Raw genomic sequence first — 20,433 nt, forward strand, 5'->3', positions numbered from 1 at the left:
ACCCACTTCTATATAAGGTAACTAAAAATTGCAAGGTTCTCTATTTCTTTATATGCATATTCTGAAGGTAAACTATTCTTTATTAGTAATCTCGAGTTAGTAATACCAGATAGGCATGGTATTATCTGTTTTTATGATATACTCATAAGAAAGAGTAGTTCAAAAACCACCTCAACAACGATTCTTCTAATGAGTGTTTATAATAGGGGGAGGTGGTCGTTCATTTCTGTATTCTTCAATTTTAGGCCATTTTTTCTGTTCTTTATACTTGATGCCCATTGTTCTCCCATCTTAATTATATCCTAGCACCTCAATATTCTCTATTCTTTATACATGTTATATTTTTGCCCCTTTTTCTTTTTTCTGTAAATCTCCATCCATATCCTCATGAAGTAGATTTTCTAAATGTATTATGGCAGGTATCAACTTTTGTCGGACTATTTGGCGTGTAGGAACAGTGGTCGGACAAGTGGGGTATCGGAATATCGGGGTGACCCCAATCTCCTATATATATACAATGCACATAAATGTACACAAAAGTATACCTGTGTCCGTCTGATAGATCAGAACATTTGAACTAATCAATTTAAACGTGTACATAACATTTAAACTATTCAGGTTTGTTGTGTGTCATAAACTATGTCGTTCATTCATTGACTTTTTGCTGACATATACACGTCAAGTCGTGCATGCAATATTTGTGTAATCTTTATTATATTTATAAATAGATAGAACCAGAGGAGTTCCAAATGGTGCAAATACATTTTTAGTTTCGGTTTTAAAAATCAATATTAAAACTTTTGGTTAACGGTAAGTCATACATGCATTTGAAAGTAGTTTAAGACAAACACATAAAACTTTGGAAAATCAAATGTTCATGTACTGAAAAGAGTGTGTACATGTTTTTCAAAATAAATTCGGAACATATCAAAAATTTAAATATGATACAGGCGATCATTGTCTCTCTTCGTTTACATGGTAACTGTAAACAAAGGCTTTAAACACATTTCATATTATACTTTAACAATTTTTGTCAAAATATTAAAAAACTGAAAGGACATATTCTCAACAATGAATGTTTTAATCGTGATACACTCCACTGCTTTTTAAACGGGGAAGTATTTCAATATCAAATAATTTTAAATATTTTTAGTATTGTCCTTGATCACTACAAATGTAACATCGCATATTGATCATGAATTAAATACTTAAGTAGACATATATGTACAGTCATGTGTACGGAAGCGTAATAGCGACACACAAATATCTTAAAATATTTATTCTTATGTTTGCAAATCTTTGCAAAAAGAACGCAAACTTTGCGTTGTAGGGCAAACACTCATGTAATAACGCAAACATTTGTTTTATCTTATTTCTAATCTAAGATTCAAAAGAAGCTGCAGTTATTACCGAAGGAGGCTGCATATATTAAAATGTATCCCCCCTTTGAACGCATTGCAGAGTAAAGTGATTGAATATTTTGAACACATCATCGGCTTATAATGAGCAGGATAATAGATATAAGAAGATGTGGCATGAGTGCCAACGCATCAACTCTCCATTTAAGTCACAATTTCTAAAAGTAACCATTTTAGTTCAAAGTAATTTCTTCAACACAGTCTTGACTTACACCGAACAGCAAGCTATAACAAGCACCATACCCCAATAATGATATAAATGATCATACATGTATTACAAAGAAAATTAAGTAAATTGAAGTTATATCGAATATAAATATACTTCCAAAGCAAGCTCTCATTTGAGGATTGTGTTAGGTTTGTTAGATCCTAGTATGTTACCCTTTTGCAATAGAATGAAGATTCAAATTGCAACCTTAGCATCGTAGCTTAATTAACTAGATTTCTTAAATCAAAATTATTAAAAAAAAAATCTCTCTTTCTTCATTTAAACATTTTAAAAGCATGAAGATCGTTTCGTCTATTTGATTTTCACAATTAAATGACACTATTTTGGCTCTTTCAATTGAAATATGCCTAAACCATTAATATCGTTTTGTTAAATTTTATACTTTTCTGATGCACACACCATTCTCTAATTATGTATAATTGCACTTCAAGGTCTCCCTTAGTCATATTATGCATATTCATTATAATGATTTCGCCTTGTACTTTTGGTTCTTTTCTTAACTACTATTAAATCTCAACAGAAATTAATGACAGACGGACATATATATGTTGTAGAGTGTTTAGCATTAATATTTATGTTCTATCAGAATATTAATTAATTAGTAGTTTTATTATAGATTTATTAAGAGTTGATCAATTCTTCTATTCTGTTATATCTTCATAGTACTGTTCGATATAGGAAGATGTGGTATGAGTGCCAATGAGACAACTCTCCATCCAAAAAACAATTTATAAAAGTAAACCATTATAGGTCAAGGTACAGCCTTCAACACGGAGCCGTGGCTCACACCGAACAACAAGCTATAAAGGGCCCCAATATTACTAATGTAAAGCCATTCAAACGGGAAAACCAACGGTATAATCTATTATATAAAAAAAACCAGTTTAAATAACAAAAACAAACGACAACTGTTGTACATCAGATTCCTGACTTATGACAGGTGCAAACATTTGCGGCGGGATTACACGTTTTAATGGAACCAAACCTTCTCCCTTTTTCTGAAACAATAAAACAACATCACAACATTAAAAAACACACGATAAAATATCAATTGGAAGGCTTAACTCAATAAAACAAAACGTAAACTAAAACACTAAGAACGAATGATCTGCGATACCTGAATGCAAATACATTTAACTAATAAAATTATTAGGGATAACCCATACTCTATTTTTCTGGTTCATTAGTCAGTCAGTCATGAGTCATATTATCTTGTCTTCAATTGGTCATACATGTAGTCATTGAGTTCATAGTTTTGACACTCTTTTTGATATACCTTGAGAGAAAGCTTTGAATATATAGCAGCCATATTTGAAATAGTTACATAGTAAATTGAGTTTCATTTTGTGAGCCAGACATTGACTATCATTACACAAACAAGTAGAATAAAAACCACGTGACCTGTTTTTGAAACATTATTGGTCTTTAATTTGATAATAAAACTTTTTTTCCCCCTTTTTTTTACTTACCATTATTATCATTTGGTGTTGCTAATAATAGGGGTACAGTAGTTTGCGACACGAAGCAACTGATAAATTGTCTGTCATAAACTGTTTGGCAGTCCAAATAGGATTATATATTTTTAACATAATTCATTGTATTTGGCTTTGTGTCAGCTTTTAGTAACTGCAAGTACTCTTAGATTGGTGTATCTACATTTCGGATTGTAGTATTGTTTTTTTTTTAATATATTTTAAGTTAGTAGAGATTCACAACTGATTATTAAGTTTGTTCGTATGTTGTGTTGCTACACCACTGTTCATGGTTTAAAGGTAGGTTAGTCACTCGTTATATAGATAACAGAAGATGTGGTATTAGTGTCAATGAGACAACTCTCCAGCCAAGTAACAATTTATAAAAGTAAACCATTATAGGTCAAAGTACGGACTTAAACGCGGTGCCTTGGCTAACACCGAGCAGCAAGCTTTAAAGGGTCCCAAAAATTACTAGTGTACAACAATTACTGAACATCAGAGTATGCCTGTACAAGGCAAAAGTCCTTTAATCAACTGAAGACTAGGTTATTTGTGGCTTCTTGGTTCAGATTTGTTTATCATTCATCTTGCATGAATTATAAGTTTAGTTTTCTTGACTGTATTATTTTGAAATATTAAGCTATATATTTTATTCTACTCTAAATGGATTTTTGTCTTCATACCATATACCCATATGTTATATTCAATTCACGTTGAATATCAAAGTCATCTGAATCACTATTACAATTTCCTAGCACATATTTCTACTTCTAGATGGCCCGCTCTAAAATAACACCTGAAAAAGATGTTTGGGAGAATTCCTTCGTAGAAAAGTACTACAATCGGGACCATGATATAGTTCCACATGAAGATCCAAAAGACGACCCTAAATATGACGAAAAGAATAAACTGATCAGGAGAGTCCAGGACATTGTCGGAACCCATAGTTCAGGAAAACCACCATTGAATATTGCTATCGTTGGATTACCCGGCGGAGGTAAATCGTCACTTTTAAACACCATATTCGCTAGTTTTAGTACAGAAAGATGGACAGAAATAGTCCCCTTTGGAAGTTTTGGCAGAGCACAGAGACAGCGTACAACAAGATTCACAAGGTTTGTATGTAATTTCCGCGGTACTGTGATAGTCTCTATTTGATATCCTCAAAATCAAGCATAAACATGTTCATGGATTGCAGTTTAGCAGTAAACATGGTAAAAAGAAAGAGAGTTCAATTAAAACCTATTTAATTTAATTAAACACATATATAAATTATGCTATTAAGGAGTATTCGCAAAAAATAGTAGTCGTGGGACCAAATTTCCCTAACCTGGCGGCTTTGGAAATTTCACAGTTATCTCTACAAAATCAAAGGAAAAATTAAAAGTTCAAACGCATCATGACAGACATTCTGCATCGTAGAGCCTTGTCGGTCGAGCGTCGGGTATAATGCAAGGCGATTTGGTGCCACGTTATCTCTGTAGAACTTTGTTTGGCTAATATATATATATAATATTTGCATAAACTATGTCATAGAAAACTTTGCCTTTTACATAATTTGCTAATAAAATTGAGAATGGAAATGGGGAATGTGTCAAAGAGACAACAACCCGACCAAATAACAAACAACAGCAGAGGGTCACCAACAGGTCTTCAATGTAGCGAGAAATTCCCGCACCCGGAGGCGTCCTTCAGCTGGCCCCTAAACAAATATATACTAGTCCAGTGATAATGAACGCCATACTAATTTCCAAATTGTACACAAGAAACTAAAACTAAAATAAAACAAGACTAACAAAGGCCAGAGGCTCCTGACTTGGGACAGGCGCAAAAATGCGGCGGGGTTAAACATGTTTGTTTCATTTATTTTGTTATAGCTACGTCAAAGATACTTACTACAGACGGAGAGAACCAGACGATTATCTTATGCCGACCTTTTTGGACATGACTGGATTTGAAGACGATGAAAAAACTGTGGCACTTCTCGAGTTGGTATGTACTGGAAGAATAAAGGAAAGTGAAGAATTAAGAAAAGCAAAAGACTACGCAAAAGAATATGGCCCTGCGGCATTATTGGAAAGGTACAATCGAGGAGTATGTCATCGCCCAGTTGATCGGATAATTGTGGTCTGTACGTCAAATCTTGATGTTCCTATACCAAAGAACTTTTTAAATGCTGTTTGGAAAGCTTCAACAAAGCATAGAGGTAATTTTTGACTTGCTATTATCATTAACCAATGCAAAACACATCATTTTCTTTTATTATTGTGTTGTCCAATCGCTCTGATAAGTTTTCAGGCTAAGTTGATACACTGACATTAATTTGGGCGACCAATTCGCATGGGATAATATCCTTTATTATTAACTTTGAATGATTTAAAGCCATTTTTTAAACAGTAAGTCTCAGTTGGCATCGTTTATGTCAAAACAACTTATGGTTTTTCTTTACAAACACCCACTCTACAATAATATATACTGTGTGTATGGTAATACTGTAGTTCAAACATGCTGAAAGTTTCAATTTGACGGTTGATACACTATGCGCATGAGCATCGAAGTTTTTCTTCTTTAGTTGGATTATTTTCACGTTTGATGGAAATACTCTCTGTTGTTTATTGAAGAGAGATTTGAGGTGCATGAATTATATTTACAAACAATAAACGTAGGTGTACATGTGTAGATTTAACGGTAAATATAATGAAAGCAACACGGCGGCAATAGCTTGTAATGCTAAAGTGTATCAGTACAGCAGATATCCATAATCCTTTAATCCATAAGATGTAAACTTATGGCTTGTTTTTGTTTTTGTTTTTTTTCATTTTCCGACTATAACGGAAAAATAGCTGAATAAGGAAATTAAAATAGCAACATTGCATTGATCGAAGAACGCAACATTCTACATTACAACAAAGAAATAATAGCAATGATTATCGTTATGAGAGAGAATCTATCAAATATCATCGGGATAACGGCTGTATATCATTCAGCTTGTTTCAGCGAAATAAAATAAAGCGACAAAGAAAACCCACTTGAAAACATAGAATAGAGAGCCATTTTTTTTTAAGAATTAGTTATTATAATCCAGATCCATTTTTGTAAGTGTTTAAATCAAAGCTTGAATTCGCAGTATCACAGTATGTAGTTAATGGTTTTTAAATATTATTATGTCGGATTTCGAGACATTTAATCTATCTTTAAACACAAAGACAAACAACCCAAAACCACTATTTTACAAATTTTGCAAACTGTGAGTATTTTGTCTAAAAATATATAAGGGCGTTGGTAATTAAAACCAAATTTTCTATTAACAGTTAAAAGATGTAGTTTCTCTAAAATACACATTTATAATTCAATTTATTGAACGATTCCCTTTGATGCAAACTTTTAAAAAAGCATGTACAATTTGCATTTATTTATTTTTTACAAATTTTTCCTCAACAGCCCTACATGTATGTAGTGCAGAATAGCATTTTGGTTTATTGAAAATATGTAAAATTGTTGCAAAATATGTAGATGATATACACTCTTTGAAATTAGTTTTTAAAGTAGAATTTAAATACATTAAATATTTGAATCATATGAGTGAAATAACAGGGAACATAGCTTTCCTCTTTCAGAAAATGGACCTGCAATATCACATGTGTGGAGTTTGGCCAAAATAAAGTAAAACACTACCATGCAATATAGAAAAAACACAAGTGCCATTAAAAATTTCGACTGAATTTCTTTTTTATTTAACAGTGATACCGGTTTATGGAGTATTAACATGCAGGGACAAATACCCACCAGACGTCGTAAGAGACAGAATTGAATCATTTCGTCATCTCTTGGCATTACCGCAGTGTCGGTTTGCTCATATCATAAACTACTGTGATGACATCGATACTAAAGGATTACATTTTGATACAACAATCCCATCGCTGGATGTGCCAGTTTTACAGTTCATGAAACAGGTATACATTTAGTTGCTGTAACTCGTTTAAAAAAAGAAAGAAGATGTGGAACGATTGCCAATAAGACAACTCTCCACAAGAGACCAATTGACACAGAAAAAAAAACTATAGGTCACAGTACGGCCTTCAACAATGAATGGTGTCACCCTTTATAGCTTGATGTTCAGTGTGCTCCAAGGCTATGTGTTGAAGACCGTACAGTTCTTTGACCTATAATGGTTTACTTTTTCTAATTGTAACTTGGGTGGAGTGTTGTCACATTGGCACTCATACCACATCTTTTTATACCTAGTATATAAAATCATATTATGTCCTTTGCTTAATTAAGACTCCTAGACACATGTATGAATATAAGCAAAATCACAAAGCATTCTTAGATGACCTCAAAGTGATGAATGTAAAACAATTGAAGCGAGATAATTTACACGCTGATTCATGTAAAGAAGAATTAGTGAAAAATGGGCCAGTTTTTTCTTACTTAATCTTAGTTTAATTTTAAAATGTATAAAAAGTAATGTGTGTTTTGTATTTCAGGTTTTGAACCCACGTCAAGATGATCCAATACCTGGTCCAAAAAAATTCAGTATAATGGACATATTGTCAATTTTCGCATTCATATTTGCTGTAATGGCATTTATATATGTCCTTTTAATTTCGAATCGCTAAACATGATCATTGTGTATACTGCTGATTGTGTAATCACAATTCATAACTATGATACCAAAGGTAACCTTTTAGCTCTCAGTCACCTAAATAAACATTTTGTTATATATATGTGTGTGTTTACATTTTATTGTAGTTGATAAAGAATTTTCAAATTATTAACAATAAAATGAGCAAGTTTATACATCGATGTCCATGTGTGCATTTGCGTCAATATAGAGAAAAAATTGTTTGCGCTTAAACGAAAAAAATTATGAATTGGTGAAACAGACTCTGCCTTCCCAGCCGAAGGTCTCAATGGTTCAGTCAATGTAATTAAAAGTGATATAAAAAGAATCAAACAAATAAACAAACCTCAAAAGTGGACATTTCATTTGTTTCTATTTGATACTCTTAAATCTTATGTTCGTATTTCAACAATTTGTAATGTTTTTTTGTTATTTAATGTTCACTCATATAAGGTTATATCTCATCTCACATTTTTTATATATATAAACTAGCTTTGACTAGTGGTTCGTATGACTACTAATTTTCACTTTTGTTTTCGAACTATTAACAAATTAACATTTATTATATATATTACTGTATACCTTACAGCAATATTATTTTCATTTAGCTGTTTAAATTATTCTATTTGGCGGCATTTTGTACAAGGTTATTTTTGTGTCTCTGAATTTCTTTAGCATTTAACCCCTTAATTCACTGATTTTGTATTTCCATTTTGTCATAGATCAAATTTATTAGTTAAGTGTGTGTTCACTTGTATGAACCCATTGCATTTGTTTGCCTCTGTCAATAGTCTGAATGTACAACACCAGAGGCAAATATAAGATGTATTGCAGGACGGAAAAGTGTTAATGTCATACAAAACTGAAACAAAAGATCAATAATGTATAGTACATTTTTACTAGACGGACAATCAGAGTTGGAATTTCACCACACACGGAAACATTATAGTCCATGCAGAATTTTTCAAAATTGTACAACAGTAGTCTAACAATATCATTTAGATTACATAAACCACCAAGTATGAATAAAAGTACAAGTGACAATGACCTTAAAAAAGAAAATGAATGTCTTGCTTATTGTTTTAGTAATATAAAAAGAAGATGTGGTTTGATTGCCAATGAGACAACTGTCCACAAGAGACCAAAAATGACACAGACATTAACAATATATAATGTCTGTTTCTATTGAGTCTTGGTTTCGTACTAATTTTGCCTTTGATTTATTTCTTATTATTCAAAAGGTAATCGTAGATTTTACAAACTTAACAAATTTGAGTACATCAATCAGTAAAACAAGGCCAACGACAAAACACATAAAAGCAGCTCCAGCTAATCCAATCCTCTCAGAAGATTCCCGTTTATCAGGAGCAGATGTAAGCTTGCGGATGCTTGAAGACAGCTGTGTTTTATTTACTGTTAGTTTCTTTTCAATTATCTGTAGTTCTGATTCCAGTTCTATTACCAATTCCTCCCGAGTCAGATTAGGAACTATTTTAGATCCCCAATGTTCAAGTTTCCTCCTATAGTCACATCTACATGGACACATATTTGCTAAAAATATTAAAAAGATGTTCACCAATAACACATTTAATTATTATCTATCGTACATTATAAACATTGTATTATAGACATTTTACTAATTTGTTATACATGACAATACTAATAAATAAAGACTGGAGTAGAGCACTCCTGCCACGTGCTGGATTCGAACTCTAAACATCAGAGTGACAGGATAGTGAGACAGTTGTTCGACTACTTAGACCAGTCGGTTATCGAGCCCTTCCATTGTTTTGAAATATATCTAATCGAAAAATTATATCGGTATATATGCAATAATTTACGGAACACAACTATTTATCGGACCGTTCACATGTTATTTACGATATGTGCTACTACGTGTTGTTTAGAAAACTTAAGAGTTTGTTTGGACATGTTAGAGCAATACCGATCAGGAGTTCGTATGTTGTTGTAGCTATGATACCTTTCCCCAAACCGTACACAATACGTGAAAATAATCACATATCTATTAGTACAGTACTCATTAATTTCCATTTGTTTTGACGGATTGCCAACTCGTAATCAATCGCAATTGCGTAAATAATTTTTGGTATCCATATATTACTCAGTGCAACCCTAACAATGCCGAGACATTCCTAACAATCCGTGAACGGAGAGGCATTTTGGTTTTTAATGTCACTACGATTGTCCATGAATTATTTTTTTCGTTAATAATCAAATACCGTATACCGCTTGGTTACCGCTGTTCTGTAAAGAGCTCAGTGCACTTTCTTACGATTTGTTACGTTTCGTTTACGAATTGTTTACGGATTATTCACAGCTGATTGCTAGTGGTTATTTTACAGTCACAAATTTTATTCGGGTTTTTTAACTTTACGGATTGTTACGAGTCATTACGGGCACTCGAATGAAGAACGAATAGATACCTATACTGTGTTACTTACGGGTTGTTACTAGTAATTGAGGGCACTTGACTAGTAGTAGGAATATATACGCATCCTTACTTATTGTTTACGATTTTGGAGAAAGTATCAGAACTGCACAGATATCAGGACTCGTAAATATTCATAACAACACGATTTCATGTCATCTAGAATACGTTTAGGCTTCGATCAGTATATTGTATATTGAAGGGGGCGCAAGTGGGTCTCATTGGGGTCTAAGCGTGACGCGGTATTGTCAATTTTTTGTAAGCGTGACACGTGAAAGTCAAATTATTGTGCCGTGAAAACGGGAAATGAAGTCTAGCGGGACACGGGAAATTACAAAAAAATGAGAATTGCTTAGGTATATAGTGTAAGCGGGAATCTGTCAAAACAGTAAGGGTGATCCGGGATCAGAACCCCCAATAATACCCCCGCACAACTGATCTTTTATCATATCTCATCATTGTAAGTATTCATTTGAATGAAGATGAACCCATCACCCAATAAAACGAATAACATTGACTGTCGAGTATAACATTACGATATGTGTTTTCCACCTACTTGCATCTACAAACAGATTAGCTTCCTCTGTTTGCGTCATTCCGGAAATGTAAGTCACATGACACGTGTACAATCCCTCGTCTGTCCATTTAACATGTTCAAAGACCAGACTAGGTGACGTAACGTTCCCGCCTTTCGCATACTGAGAAACTATTACACTGGTACCATATACTGATCGTGTCCAGAATAGTGATGTGATAGCCTGCATGTCTTTAACTTCACACGAAAGGGTAACACTTTCATTTTCTTTAATTTTGTTAGTAATATCTGTAAGACAAAACAAAACAAATTCATGTCAATGTATTAATGTCAATTCAAAAGAACTGTACATGTGAGGTATGTTCTGGTACCACATTCCAGACTCATTACCTAGAACGGAATTTAAACAAACAAAAACCTCCACGTCCTGTTTTACCTTTAAAATAGTGAATAAGTAAATTCGGTTATTTTCCATCTTACATGCTTGACTAGGCTTTTTTCCTTTTAAGCGCCTCTTAGTGTATTATTTATTAACTTATTAGGTCAATTAGTATCAATTAAGGAGGTAGACCTAGGTTAAGGGAAATAACTCTTAAAATCATCAGTACGTTTGTGTCAACCATTTTCAAAAATATATTCTAAGCTTCTAGGTTACATAGATTAATTTCGATCTGTTTCAGGTAAATGCTTAAAATACGTTGATGAACTTGACTTTTACAAACGCTTAACTGATTTAAAGAGTTATCTCCCTGAACCAAAGTCTACCCCCTTAAGACGTTTATGAGCAGCTGTAATGTACACGGTCAGACGATAAACAACAGACGACAAGACGGACATACCTACTCCTATAATTTACGCCTTTCAATTCTCTATCTTCTATACAAATAGACTGTTTAGATAATGAATGCTTTTTATAAAAATATACATGTAACTTCATAAACATGTTTAACCCCGCCGCATTTTTGCGCCTGTCCCAAGTCATGAACCTCTGGCCTTTGTTGGTTTTGTATGATTTTTAATTTTAGTTTCTTGTGTATATGTCGGTGTTTAGTATGACGTCCATTATCACTGTACTAGTATACATATTTTTAAGGGGCCAGTTGAAGGACACCTACAGGTGCGGGAGAACTCCCGCTACATGTCTGACCAATTGGTGTCCTTCGGCTGTTGTCTGCTCTATGGTCGGATTGTTGTCGCTTTGACACATTCCCCATTTTCTTATTCAATTTTATGTAATGACCACATATCTATTCCACAGCAAGCAATCATTCCAGAATACGTTAACTGAGATAAAAAAATCACTAGAGAGCGAACAATAAGTGAAAATAAAGAAATTTGAAACTGTTATTCCAAACGCTGTTGAAGAAAACCCTAGTTTGAAACATGAATATCGCATAGAATTAAAAATGGTATTCAATAGATATACATGATATGATTAAATATTTAGAGTGTTAATAGACAGTTCAACTTTATATCTTTCATAATTGTATATCAATGCAATTGAAAAAATGAAGATTAATGTTTATTGATGCAACAGATAAGTGAATTAAAAGAGCCCTGGCATTTGTTTTTTTCCCACATTTTCCATGCTCTCCAATTATTGATATACATATAACTGTAACTATTTCTTGACAGTTGTTCAAGATTTTGTTGTATTAAATTTGTTTGTTAGGAATCTGTTATTTCTATTCACCTTTTTACCTTAAAGAATACGTGTGTTTACAGTCTATCATCACGGATTCCCATCGCACTTACACGGTGCACTGGCCGAAGTTATAACGAGAGGTCACTGAATACAGGACAATATTGCAATTTAGTGTGTGGAAAGTAAATAATTCAATATCGGTACATTTATGAAGATTTTGTTAATATAAAGGATTTTTTTTCTTTCTAACTCATTGATAGTATTCTGTTCCAATTAAATTCTTTTGGAAAACATAGTACTGCAAATGCAGAAAACCCGTCATGTATATGGGTTATGATCAGATATGCCTACCACATTGATGCAATTGTTGTATTGCATAATGTTGAGGTCATGTGCATCGTACGAATCGTTTTTATTACAGTCTTCAAGATTATGAAATAACTATACTATATCTGAAATACCCTCCACTTGCTGGCATACAACTGGGAATGATTTATGACAGGGGTTATCATTCCATCCTCCCAAATGAGCTTCCACACACATTGGTTCATCACCACCATTTGGTTCTCCTGTTAGTAAAAAAAGAAGTGTGAAAGATACCAGAGGGACATTCAATTTCTTTTTTTCTTATTTATCTTTTTGGTGTTCAAACTACAGTGGTACTTTCATTTTTACAATACATAAGTGAATGACATGATATTTATGGCATTGTTATACTATTGATATTTTACGAATAAGACATAGTAAATTTTTATAAGAAAATGATGTGAATAATCAATATATGATACATCTTTGGAATACATTAAATATATATGATCATATCAGAAATAAATTGAATTAAATAAATTCCACCAATTCCTTCTCCCCCGCCCCCTAAACTCCCATTCTGTCGACAAATGACTCGTGTTTGTCTTTAGAAAGATATAAATATTCTAATATCTGCAGACGTCTTTTAAAATTTTTAAGAAAAGCTTGCAGAGATATTATCAGTCTGTCTCATTGTGTGTTTTTTTACATAATTTATGTTATATACTTTGCCTATAGAATACAATTATTTAAAACTAAGTTATCAGAGTTCAATACACTAGAAATAACACTGTCAAAAATATTTTTACTCCAAAAACTAAATACCACCAATTAGAAAATTCTCTCCAAAATTGTTTTATTTCTGTACATTCAAAAACAAAATATCCTTTATAGTTTCTCTATTTCTTTACAACTGGCACATTCATTAGTTAAGAAAAGTTTCAAACTCTTTCAAACTCATTAATCGAAAATAAACTGACAACGCCATATTTAAAAAAAGGAAAACCGACCAACAATAATGCACAAAACAACATTAACTAGAGGCTCTTTGTGCATATTCAACAAAAGACACAGATGGATTAATGACAAAATTGTGTTTTGGTGATGGTGATGTGTATGTAGATCTTACTTTACTGAACATTCATGCTACTTACAATTATCTTCATCTTAAATGAACTTGGCCCATTAGTTACAGAGGAAAATATTTTGTTAAAAATTTACAAAAAGTAACAAAATTTATGAAAATTGTTAAAAATTGACTGTAAAGGGCTGTAACTCCTTCAGGGATCAACTGACCATTTTTGTCATATTGATTTATTTGTAGATCTAACTTTGCTGAACATTATTGCTGTTTACAGTTTATCTCTATCTACAATAATATTCAAGATAATAACCAAAAACACCTTGTCAGATTTTCTCTAAATGCTTCGGTTTCAGAGTTATAAGCCAAAATCTATATTTTACCCCTATGTTCTATTTTTAGCCCTGGCGGCCATCTTGGTTGATTGGCCGAGTCATGCCACACATTTTTTAAACTAGATACCCCAATGAGAATTGTGGCCAAGTATGGTTTAATTTGGCCTTGTAGTTTCAGAGGAGATTTTTGTAAAAGTTAATGACGACGGACGACGACGACGGGCGACGGACGCCAAGTGATGAGAAAAGCTCACTTGGCCTTTTAGGCCAGGTGAGCTAAATATTAAAGACAACACGAACTTTACCAAAAACAAGGGGTGATCTTAAGTACTTCGGAAGGATAAGCAGATATTACTCCACATGTAGCACATCGTCGTGTTCCTCATGTCAGTACATTAAACTAATCATAGGTACCATGACTATTTATTTACGCAAGACGTGCGTTTTGCCTAATAAAGACTCATCAATGAAGCTCGAATCCAAAATAAATAAAAAAGTCAAAGGAAGTACGAAGTCGAAGAGCATTGAGGACCAAAAACCCTAAAAAAAATATTGCCAAACACAGCTGAGGTAATCTTTTCCTATAACAAACCCGTTAATTATTTTTATTTGGTATGTTACATTGAATTTCATGAAAAGGGGGCTGGGGTGTGATTAGGACATAAGGAACATATTCGCTATCATTTGTGAAACGGATATTCCATTCTAATTCGTTAGAAAAAAAACATTTTTATCATAAGTACTTAAGTTTAAGTTGGGAATTAAATAAATGTAAGGATTGCTGATTGATTGCGTAACAACCCCGTTAAAACATTTCAGACATGTTCAAGAAGAGATTAAATTGAAAAAAACATCAGACCACTCAGCAAGTTTTTCAAGGGTTCTTAATGTGCAGAGAACGAGGCACTGTCATTACACGAGGCATTGTATTGTACATCACCATTCTTAACGTACGTGATGGCGTACTTGTACATCGCGCACAGTCAAACTCAGCTCAGGTAAGATTTTTCAAAGCCGTTCACAAGAAGACCAAGAGTAACCATACTTCTACTGCATGTAACCATGGCAGGATGGGGTTAAATTGACCACAACTAAAGATGTACATATCTAAAAACCAAAAAAAATCATACGCATATGCGTAGCTTTCTAAATTTTCTCTTTTTTATGTTAAAATCGTATCTGCAATTTAAGATATATGAATGTTTCAAAATTTTGTACGCATAATACAAGTTAAAGTAGTTCTTTGGCATTAATTTAGCACAAGAAAATATAACTTTTGAAATTACGATTTTTGTATTCGAGAGTCTATAATGCTTCAATTTTGTCGACTGGCATACGAAAATTAAATCCTTGTATCTATAATCATGGAAATAATGAAATGTTGACCCTGCTTTTAAAATCATGTACAGTGTATTTCCATGTTCAACATGTTCAACTAGTAAAGTCTTTCCACATTGTGCGCCTCAACCATGACAGGACATATTGATACTGTTTTGTTCATTGCTGTTTGTGCTTGTTGTGCATATATTTTCCTCTTATCAGAGTCGAATTGTTAAGTTAACATGGTCTACGGTACATACTGTCTAATAATTTCACTTATAGCCCTTTGATCGCCTCTAAAACACCATAAACAAGTCCAGAAGAAACAGTTTCCTGCAGTTGTAGTGTTTGTCCTTCGAAATTGACCGTTTCAGAATCATAGTTAGACTTATTGTTCGTACACAAGAATAAACATAAAGTTACGTCATTGGTCGAATTTCATTTTTTTTGAAAATTTCTTAACCAATGACAACGTTTTGGTGTACGCTTTTAAAACATTTTTTATCTTATATATAATGAAACGGGGAATTATCTCACCTTGTCTCCAACTTGTATAACCGGTATCAATAAGCTTTGTACCGTCCTCCCATGTATATTCATTGTTTTCGTTTGTATTTGATAAGCCAATCCACATTCTCTTTAAGCTACAGTAGACAATTTCACATACTATGTCAGCGTATGGAATAACAAAACAGAAACGTAAAATTTTTATTCTCGTTTTGCAATCTTGCAACATTGTAACTAATTAAATCTATCAAAAGTTGTTTAATATCGGTGTGTATAGATATAAGAAGTCAACTCTTAATCCAAGTCCTAATTTGTAAACTAAACCATTATAAGTCAAAGTACGGTTATCAACACGGAGTCTAGGCTCACACCAAACAGCAAAATATAAGGAGCCCCACAAATAATGACCAGTATGAAACCTTTAAAAAGGGAAAACCAGCGATCTTATCTATATAAAAAAACGGGAAACGAGAAACATTTATGAACTACATCAACAAACGACCAACACTGAACGTCAGGTTCATGACTTAGGACAAGTACAAACAAATGCAACGGATTTTAAATGTCTTAATAGGTACCAACCTCCATTCTTATCTGAAACAATAGTGTAACATCACAGCATAGAAATAATCCCTGTAAAATATCACTTGCCTACTTCTTATTGTAAATTCACATGAGAAAACAAAGTGCCAACCAAACGTAAGGGTGAAAACCTTTTAAACAGTTAACATATTTAATGCTCCGATGTTCTTGTTGGGACTTATATTCTTTGTTTTTCTGGCTGTTTATATTGCGAATTTTCGATTGTCATGGGACCGTATTCATTTTTATTATTTTTATTTTCAAATCCTTAGAGTATAACGTCGGAGTTTTATATGAATGTATTGATGCTTCTTTAAGTGTTTTAAAGGTCCTTCAACACTGAAAGCAAACAGAAACGATATGGCAAGTTCTCAACCGTCTACATAATTTTTTAGGAGAGGAAAAGCGCCTTTAAACATGTTTTACCCTGCCAAATTTTTTATGTGCATGCCTGAAGTCAGACACCTGCAGTTCATATGTATTTCATTTTTTTATACAAATAAGGCCGTTAGTTTTCTCGTTTGAATTGTTTTACATTGTCATATCGGGGCCTTTTATACATGTTAAAGCTGTCTGTGCGGTATGGGCTTTGCTCATTGTTGAAGGTCGTACGGGCACCTATTGATGTTAATGTCTGTGTCATGTTGGTCTCTTGTGGACAGTTGTCTCATTGGCACATCTTCTTTTATATATTCAGTGATTGTAGTTGGTTTGTTATTTTTTTTTTCGATTGTTTTCTTATATATTCAACCGGTGTTTAACTGTATTGTTTTTGTTTTATTGTTGAAATGCTGTGTAGTGGCTTTTTATTTCTCATGTTCATCTCATTTGAATTTTGGTGGATATTTGTCTCATTGCAATCATACCACAACTCTTTATTCTATATGAGAGAAATGAGGAACTACATGAATTATCATTGATATTGTTATATCTATAGATTAACTGTTTTTTTTTATTTTTTTTAAATAATAAGACTTTTTTACCTCGGGCATAGATTACCTTAGCTTTATTTGGCAACACTTTTAGGAACTTTGAATCTCAAAGCTCTTCAACTTTGTACTTTATTTGGCTTTTTTTATTTTTTTTGGGATTCGAGCGTCACTGATGAGTCTTTTGTAGACGAAACGAGAGTCTGGCGTATATACAAAATGTAGTCCTGGTATCTATGATGAGTGTATTTACTTATCACATACATTTTTTACGTTAATCCAATTTCCGTGTTCATAGAAACGTTTTATGTAAAAAAAAGTAGAGCTAGTTTAGTTTTTTTTTAAATATAAACCCAATAAAACAATAATGCGAATCTACCCAGGTGTCAAAAAAACTTGATCAATGAAATAAAATGAAACGTTATAATTAATTTAAAATATCATGAATTGAACGCAAGAAAAATTCGTTAAAAATAATCTTTATTAATTGTCTTCTCAAAGTAATAAAATCGACGAAATCAAATTTTACAGTTAGAGGTTTTGCCATAACAGGTACATGTCGCCTTACGTCTCCAAACAAAGAGGAGACATATTTAAATCCAAGTTTCAGTTTGGGATTCGACAGAAATAAAGCATGATAAAACGGACCAATACAGGTGCACAGTGTAATGTCAAATAGAACATCAGTGCAAGATTAATTGAACTTAGATAGGTGATAAGTCGAACTAAGTGAAATAACAATCCAAGTACGGTAAAAGAACATACTCGTAATTATCTCTTACACATCCTATTAAATGATTTGATCCGCAACAAAAATTGGCACTTGCATTAAAGACTATTATTTGGTTTCATTAGAGAGGTGGTTTGCATTTAAAATAACATCATCTCGTGGTTTATTCCAGTTTATTGTAGTTTTTTGTGTTGCTCTAGACAAAAAAAAAACATTTTGTTTTGATATATGATCTTAGTCTTGTTGAATAGTCAAATAGTTGCAATTTTTATAAATAAAACAAAAAGTATGTTAGTATAACCGAATTAAGTGAGCTATATCATGTATATTGTACCTTAAATGATATAAGCTAATGTATAATAATACCTCCAAAGCTGTAATAGCTCAATTGCAGTAGAATTTTCTTCGGCAGTCATCGGCATAATAAGTAAACCATTTACATTATTGCACAACTGTACACCATTTGTATGTGATGAGCTTCTCATAAGGCGATAGCATCTACCTCTTCGTAGTTCCCATCCAAGTTCACAATCTAGTGAACCTACATTTCAAAGCAAAAAAAATTAACTTGATTTACCTTATGACAGTTTGTCTTCAGGCGAATCATCATCAAGTGCTGTCTTCCAAATTCATACTCTGTTCACAGTTTTTACGATTTTGTATCTGGTTTCACCTTAGATTAATATTGTTAAAACTCAACAAAGTTACAAGGTTTCTAACCTATTTTAGGGAGACGCCCATATCGTATGAATAAAACTTGCAACTGACGCTCGAATTAAAACTGCTTTGAGGTCAAATGAAATATAAACTTGAAGTTTGTCTTAAAGATCAGTCTTACTTTTTTGAGAATCTTTTTCAAATGGTTGAAAATCTGCATTATGCATTGATGCACACCGTTGGTAATATAATTAAATGGTATGCATCTGTTAAGCGAAAGATTAAGCTAGCTATCAAACTGAGTTTAATCCACCATTTACTACATAAGAAAATGTATATACCAAGTTAGGAATATGTCGGTGATTCTCCATTCTTTTAATTTGTTTGAGTCTTTGATTTTGCCCTTTGATAATATTGACTTTCCATTTTGAAATTTCCTCGGAGTTTGGTGTTTTTGTTATTTTATTTTTTATATTTCACCTTCAGCTTCATAAAGGTATTTTTTTCATATTTTTCTCTAAAGCATATACATTTTGAATGGATAAAAAGTAAAAAAAAAAAGTACCGTAAAACGGAAAGCCTTTTATCAAATTGCATGATGGCAACATCTAAGGCTCAAAACTGAAATAGCTGTGATATTTCTGACTTGGTTCAGGCATCACTTTATGTTTTGTGAAATAAAAAATGAATCTACTTAGTTTTATAGATAACTAAACTCTCACTAGTATGACAGTCACAGAGATCTATCTATGAATGTTGGATGAATTCCTTCAAATACCTGAAGGGTTTTATAAGGAAGATACAATTATTCAAAAGTTGTGGTAAGAGTGGTTATTTTATTCAATTTTTATATTATCAAGTACTTGTTACATACTCTTTTGAACATACATGTGTATAATTAATACAATATAATAGTTTATATACGAATACGACAATAGTTATCCATTCGTTTGATGAATTTGATCTTTAGATTTTTCATTTGATTAGGGACTTCCCGATTTGAATTTCCCTCGGAGTTTTTACCTTTTTACTCACTTTTTTATAAACATTATAAACTTACCGATACACAGAAATTTGTTGAGAATTAAAACTGTCTGGAAAATTACGATCCAAAGGAAGAACTTTATCATTCTCTTTTAAATCATATTCCTCATTCGTTTTCTCATACGCTATCACTACGTTCACCTTTATTAAACACAAAACTAGTAGTTACATTGTACAAGCTTATCGTCGATTACGTGTTATTGATCATTCATTTCACTTCAAACCCATACTAATTTGCATACTTATTCCTTTTTCGCAATACCAATTATAATAGTTAATTCATAAATTTATTTTTGTTATGCTTCTACTTTGGATACACCAAAACGACATTAAACAATGTTTATGAAATAAGGTACTTTGGAAACAAGTTTTAATATAGCATACTTCAATTCCGTATAATCCTTGTGTATTTTATTGCTCTGAATTATTAATTCAAATTAGTTTGAAATAAGAGTTTCTAATTTTTACTCTTGATACCATCAATTCACAATAATTCTTTTTCAAGATTTTTAAAACATGTATTTGTCATATGATATGATGGACATTGAACAAACACAAATTGTTAAG

The 20,433-nt window shown here is 32.5% G+C and overlaps 2 protein-coding genes across 3 annotated transcripts; one reads left to right on the forward strand and one right to left on the reverse strand.

Moving 5' to 3' along the window:
• The first annotated feature begins 513 nt into the window (after nt 1–513).
• On the forward strand, nt 514–7,929 carry LOC139485740 (uncharacterized). 2 transcript variants are annotated; one of them, XM_071270393.1, is made up of 5 exons: nt 514–618; nt 3,897–4,237; nt 5,000–5,328; nt 6,864–7,075; nt 7,610–7,929. In XM_071270393.1, exons 2-5 carry the CDS (start codon nt 3,897–3,899, stop codon nt 7,739–7,741), a joined length of 1,014 nt encoding a protein of 337 aa, XP_071126494.1. In that variant the 5' UTR covers nt 514–618; the 3' UTR covers nt 7,742–7,929. The 2 variants fall into 2 exon arrangements, with proteins under 2 accessions (XP_071126494.1, XP_071126493.1); XM_071270392.1 differs by lacking the exon at nt 514–618 and adding an exon at nt 679–810.
• A 659-nt stretch (nt 7,930–8,588) lies between these two features.
• On the reverse strand, nt 8,589–20,026 carry LOC139485739 (uncharacterized). Its single transcript, XM_071270391.1, has 6 exons — nt 19,883–20,026; nt 18,532–18,706; nt 15,955–16,061; nt 12,837–12,944; nt 10,752–11,018; nt 8,589–9,297 (listed from the first exon to the last, which is right to left on the reverse strand). Exons 1-6 carry the CDS (start codon nt 19,950–19,952, stop codon nt 8,981–8,983), a joined length of 1,044 nt encoding a protein of 347 aa, XP_071126492.1. The 5' UTR covers nt 19,953–20,026; the 3' UTR covers nt 8,589–8,980.
• Between the last annotated feature and the right edge of the window lie 407 nt (nt 20,027–20,433).

Source organism: Mytilus edulis, chromosome 8, assembly GCF_963676685.1.
Source record: "Mytilus edulis chromosome 8, xbMytEdul2.2, whole genome shotgun sequence".
Classification (NCBI taxonomy): domain Eukaryota; kingdom Metazoa; phylum Mollusca; class Bivalvia; order Mytilida; family Mytilidae; genus Mytilus; species Mytilus edulis.

What these genes read in the sequence shown, in the direction of transcription:
- LOC139485739 (XM_071270391.1), bottom strand. Translation starts at nt 19,952, where the DNA reads ATGATAAAGTTCTTCCTTTGGATCGTAATTTTCCAGACAGTTTTAATT. An exon ending in TTATACAAGTTGGAGACAAG is followed by an intron (nt 12,945 to 15,954) that starts GTGAGATAATTC and finishes TTTTACTAACAG; the next exon opens with GAGAACCAAATGGTGGTGAT. An exon ending in TAATCTGTTTGTAGATGCAA is followed by an intron (nt 9,298 to 10,751) that starts GTAGGTGGAAAA and finishes TAATATTTTTAG; the next exon opens with CAAATATGTGTCCATGTAGA.
- LOC139485740 (XM_071270393.1), top strand. Translation starts at nt 3,897, where the DNA reads ATGGCCCGCTCTAAAATAACACCTGAAAAAGATGTTTGGGAGAATTCC. An exon ending in AGCTTCAACAAAGCATAGAG is followed by an intron (nt 5,329 to 6,863) that starts GTAATTTTTGAC and finishes TTTATTTAACAG; the next exon opens with TGATACCGGTTTATGGAGTA. An exon ending in TTTTACAGTTCATGAAACAG is followed by an intron (nt 7,076 to 7,609) that starts GTATACATTTAG and finishes TTTGTATTTCAG; the next exon opens with GTTTTGAACCCACGTCAAGA.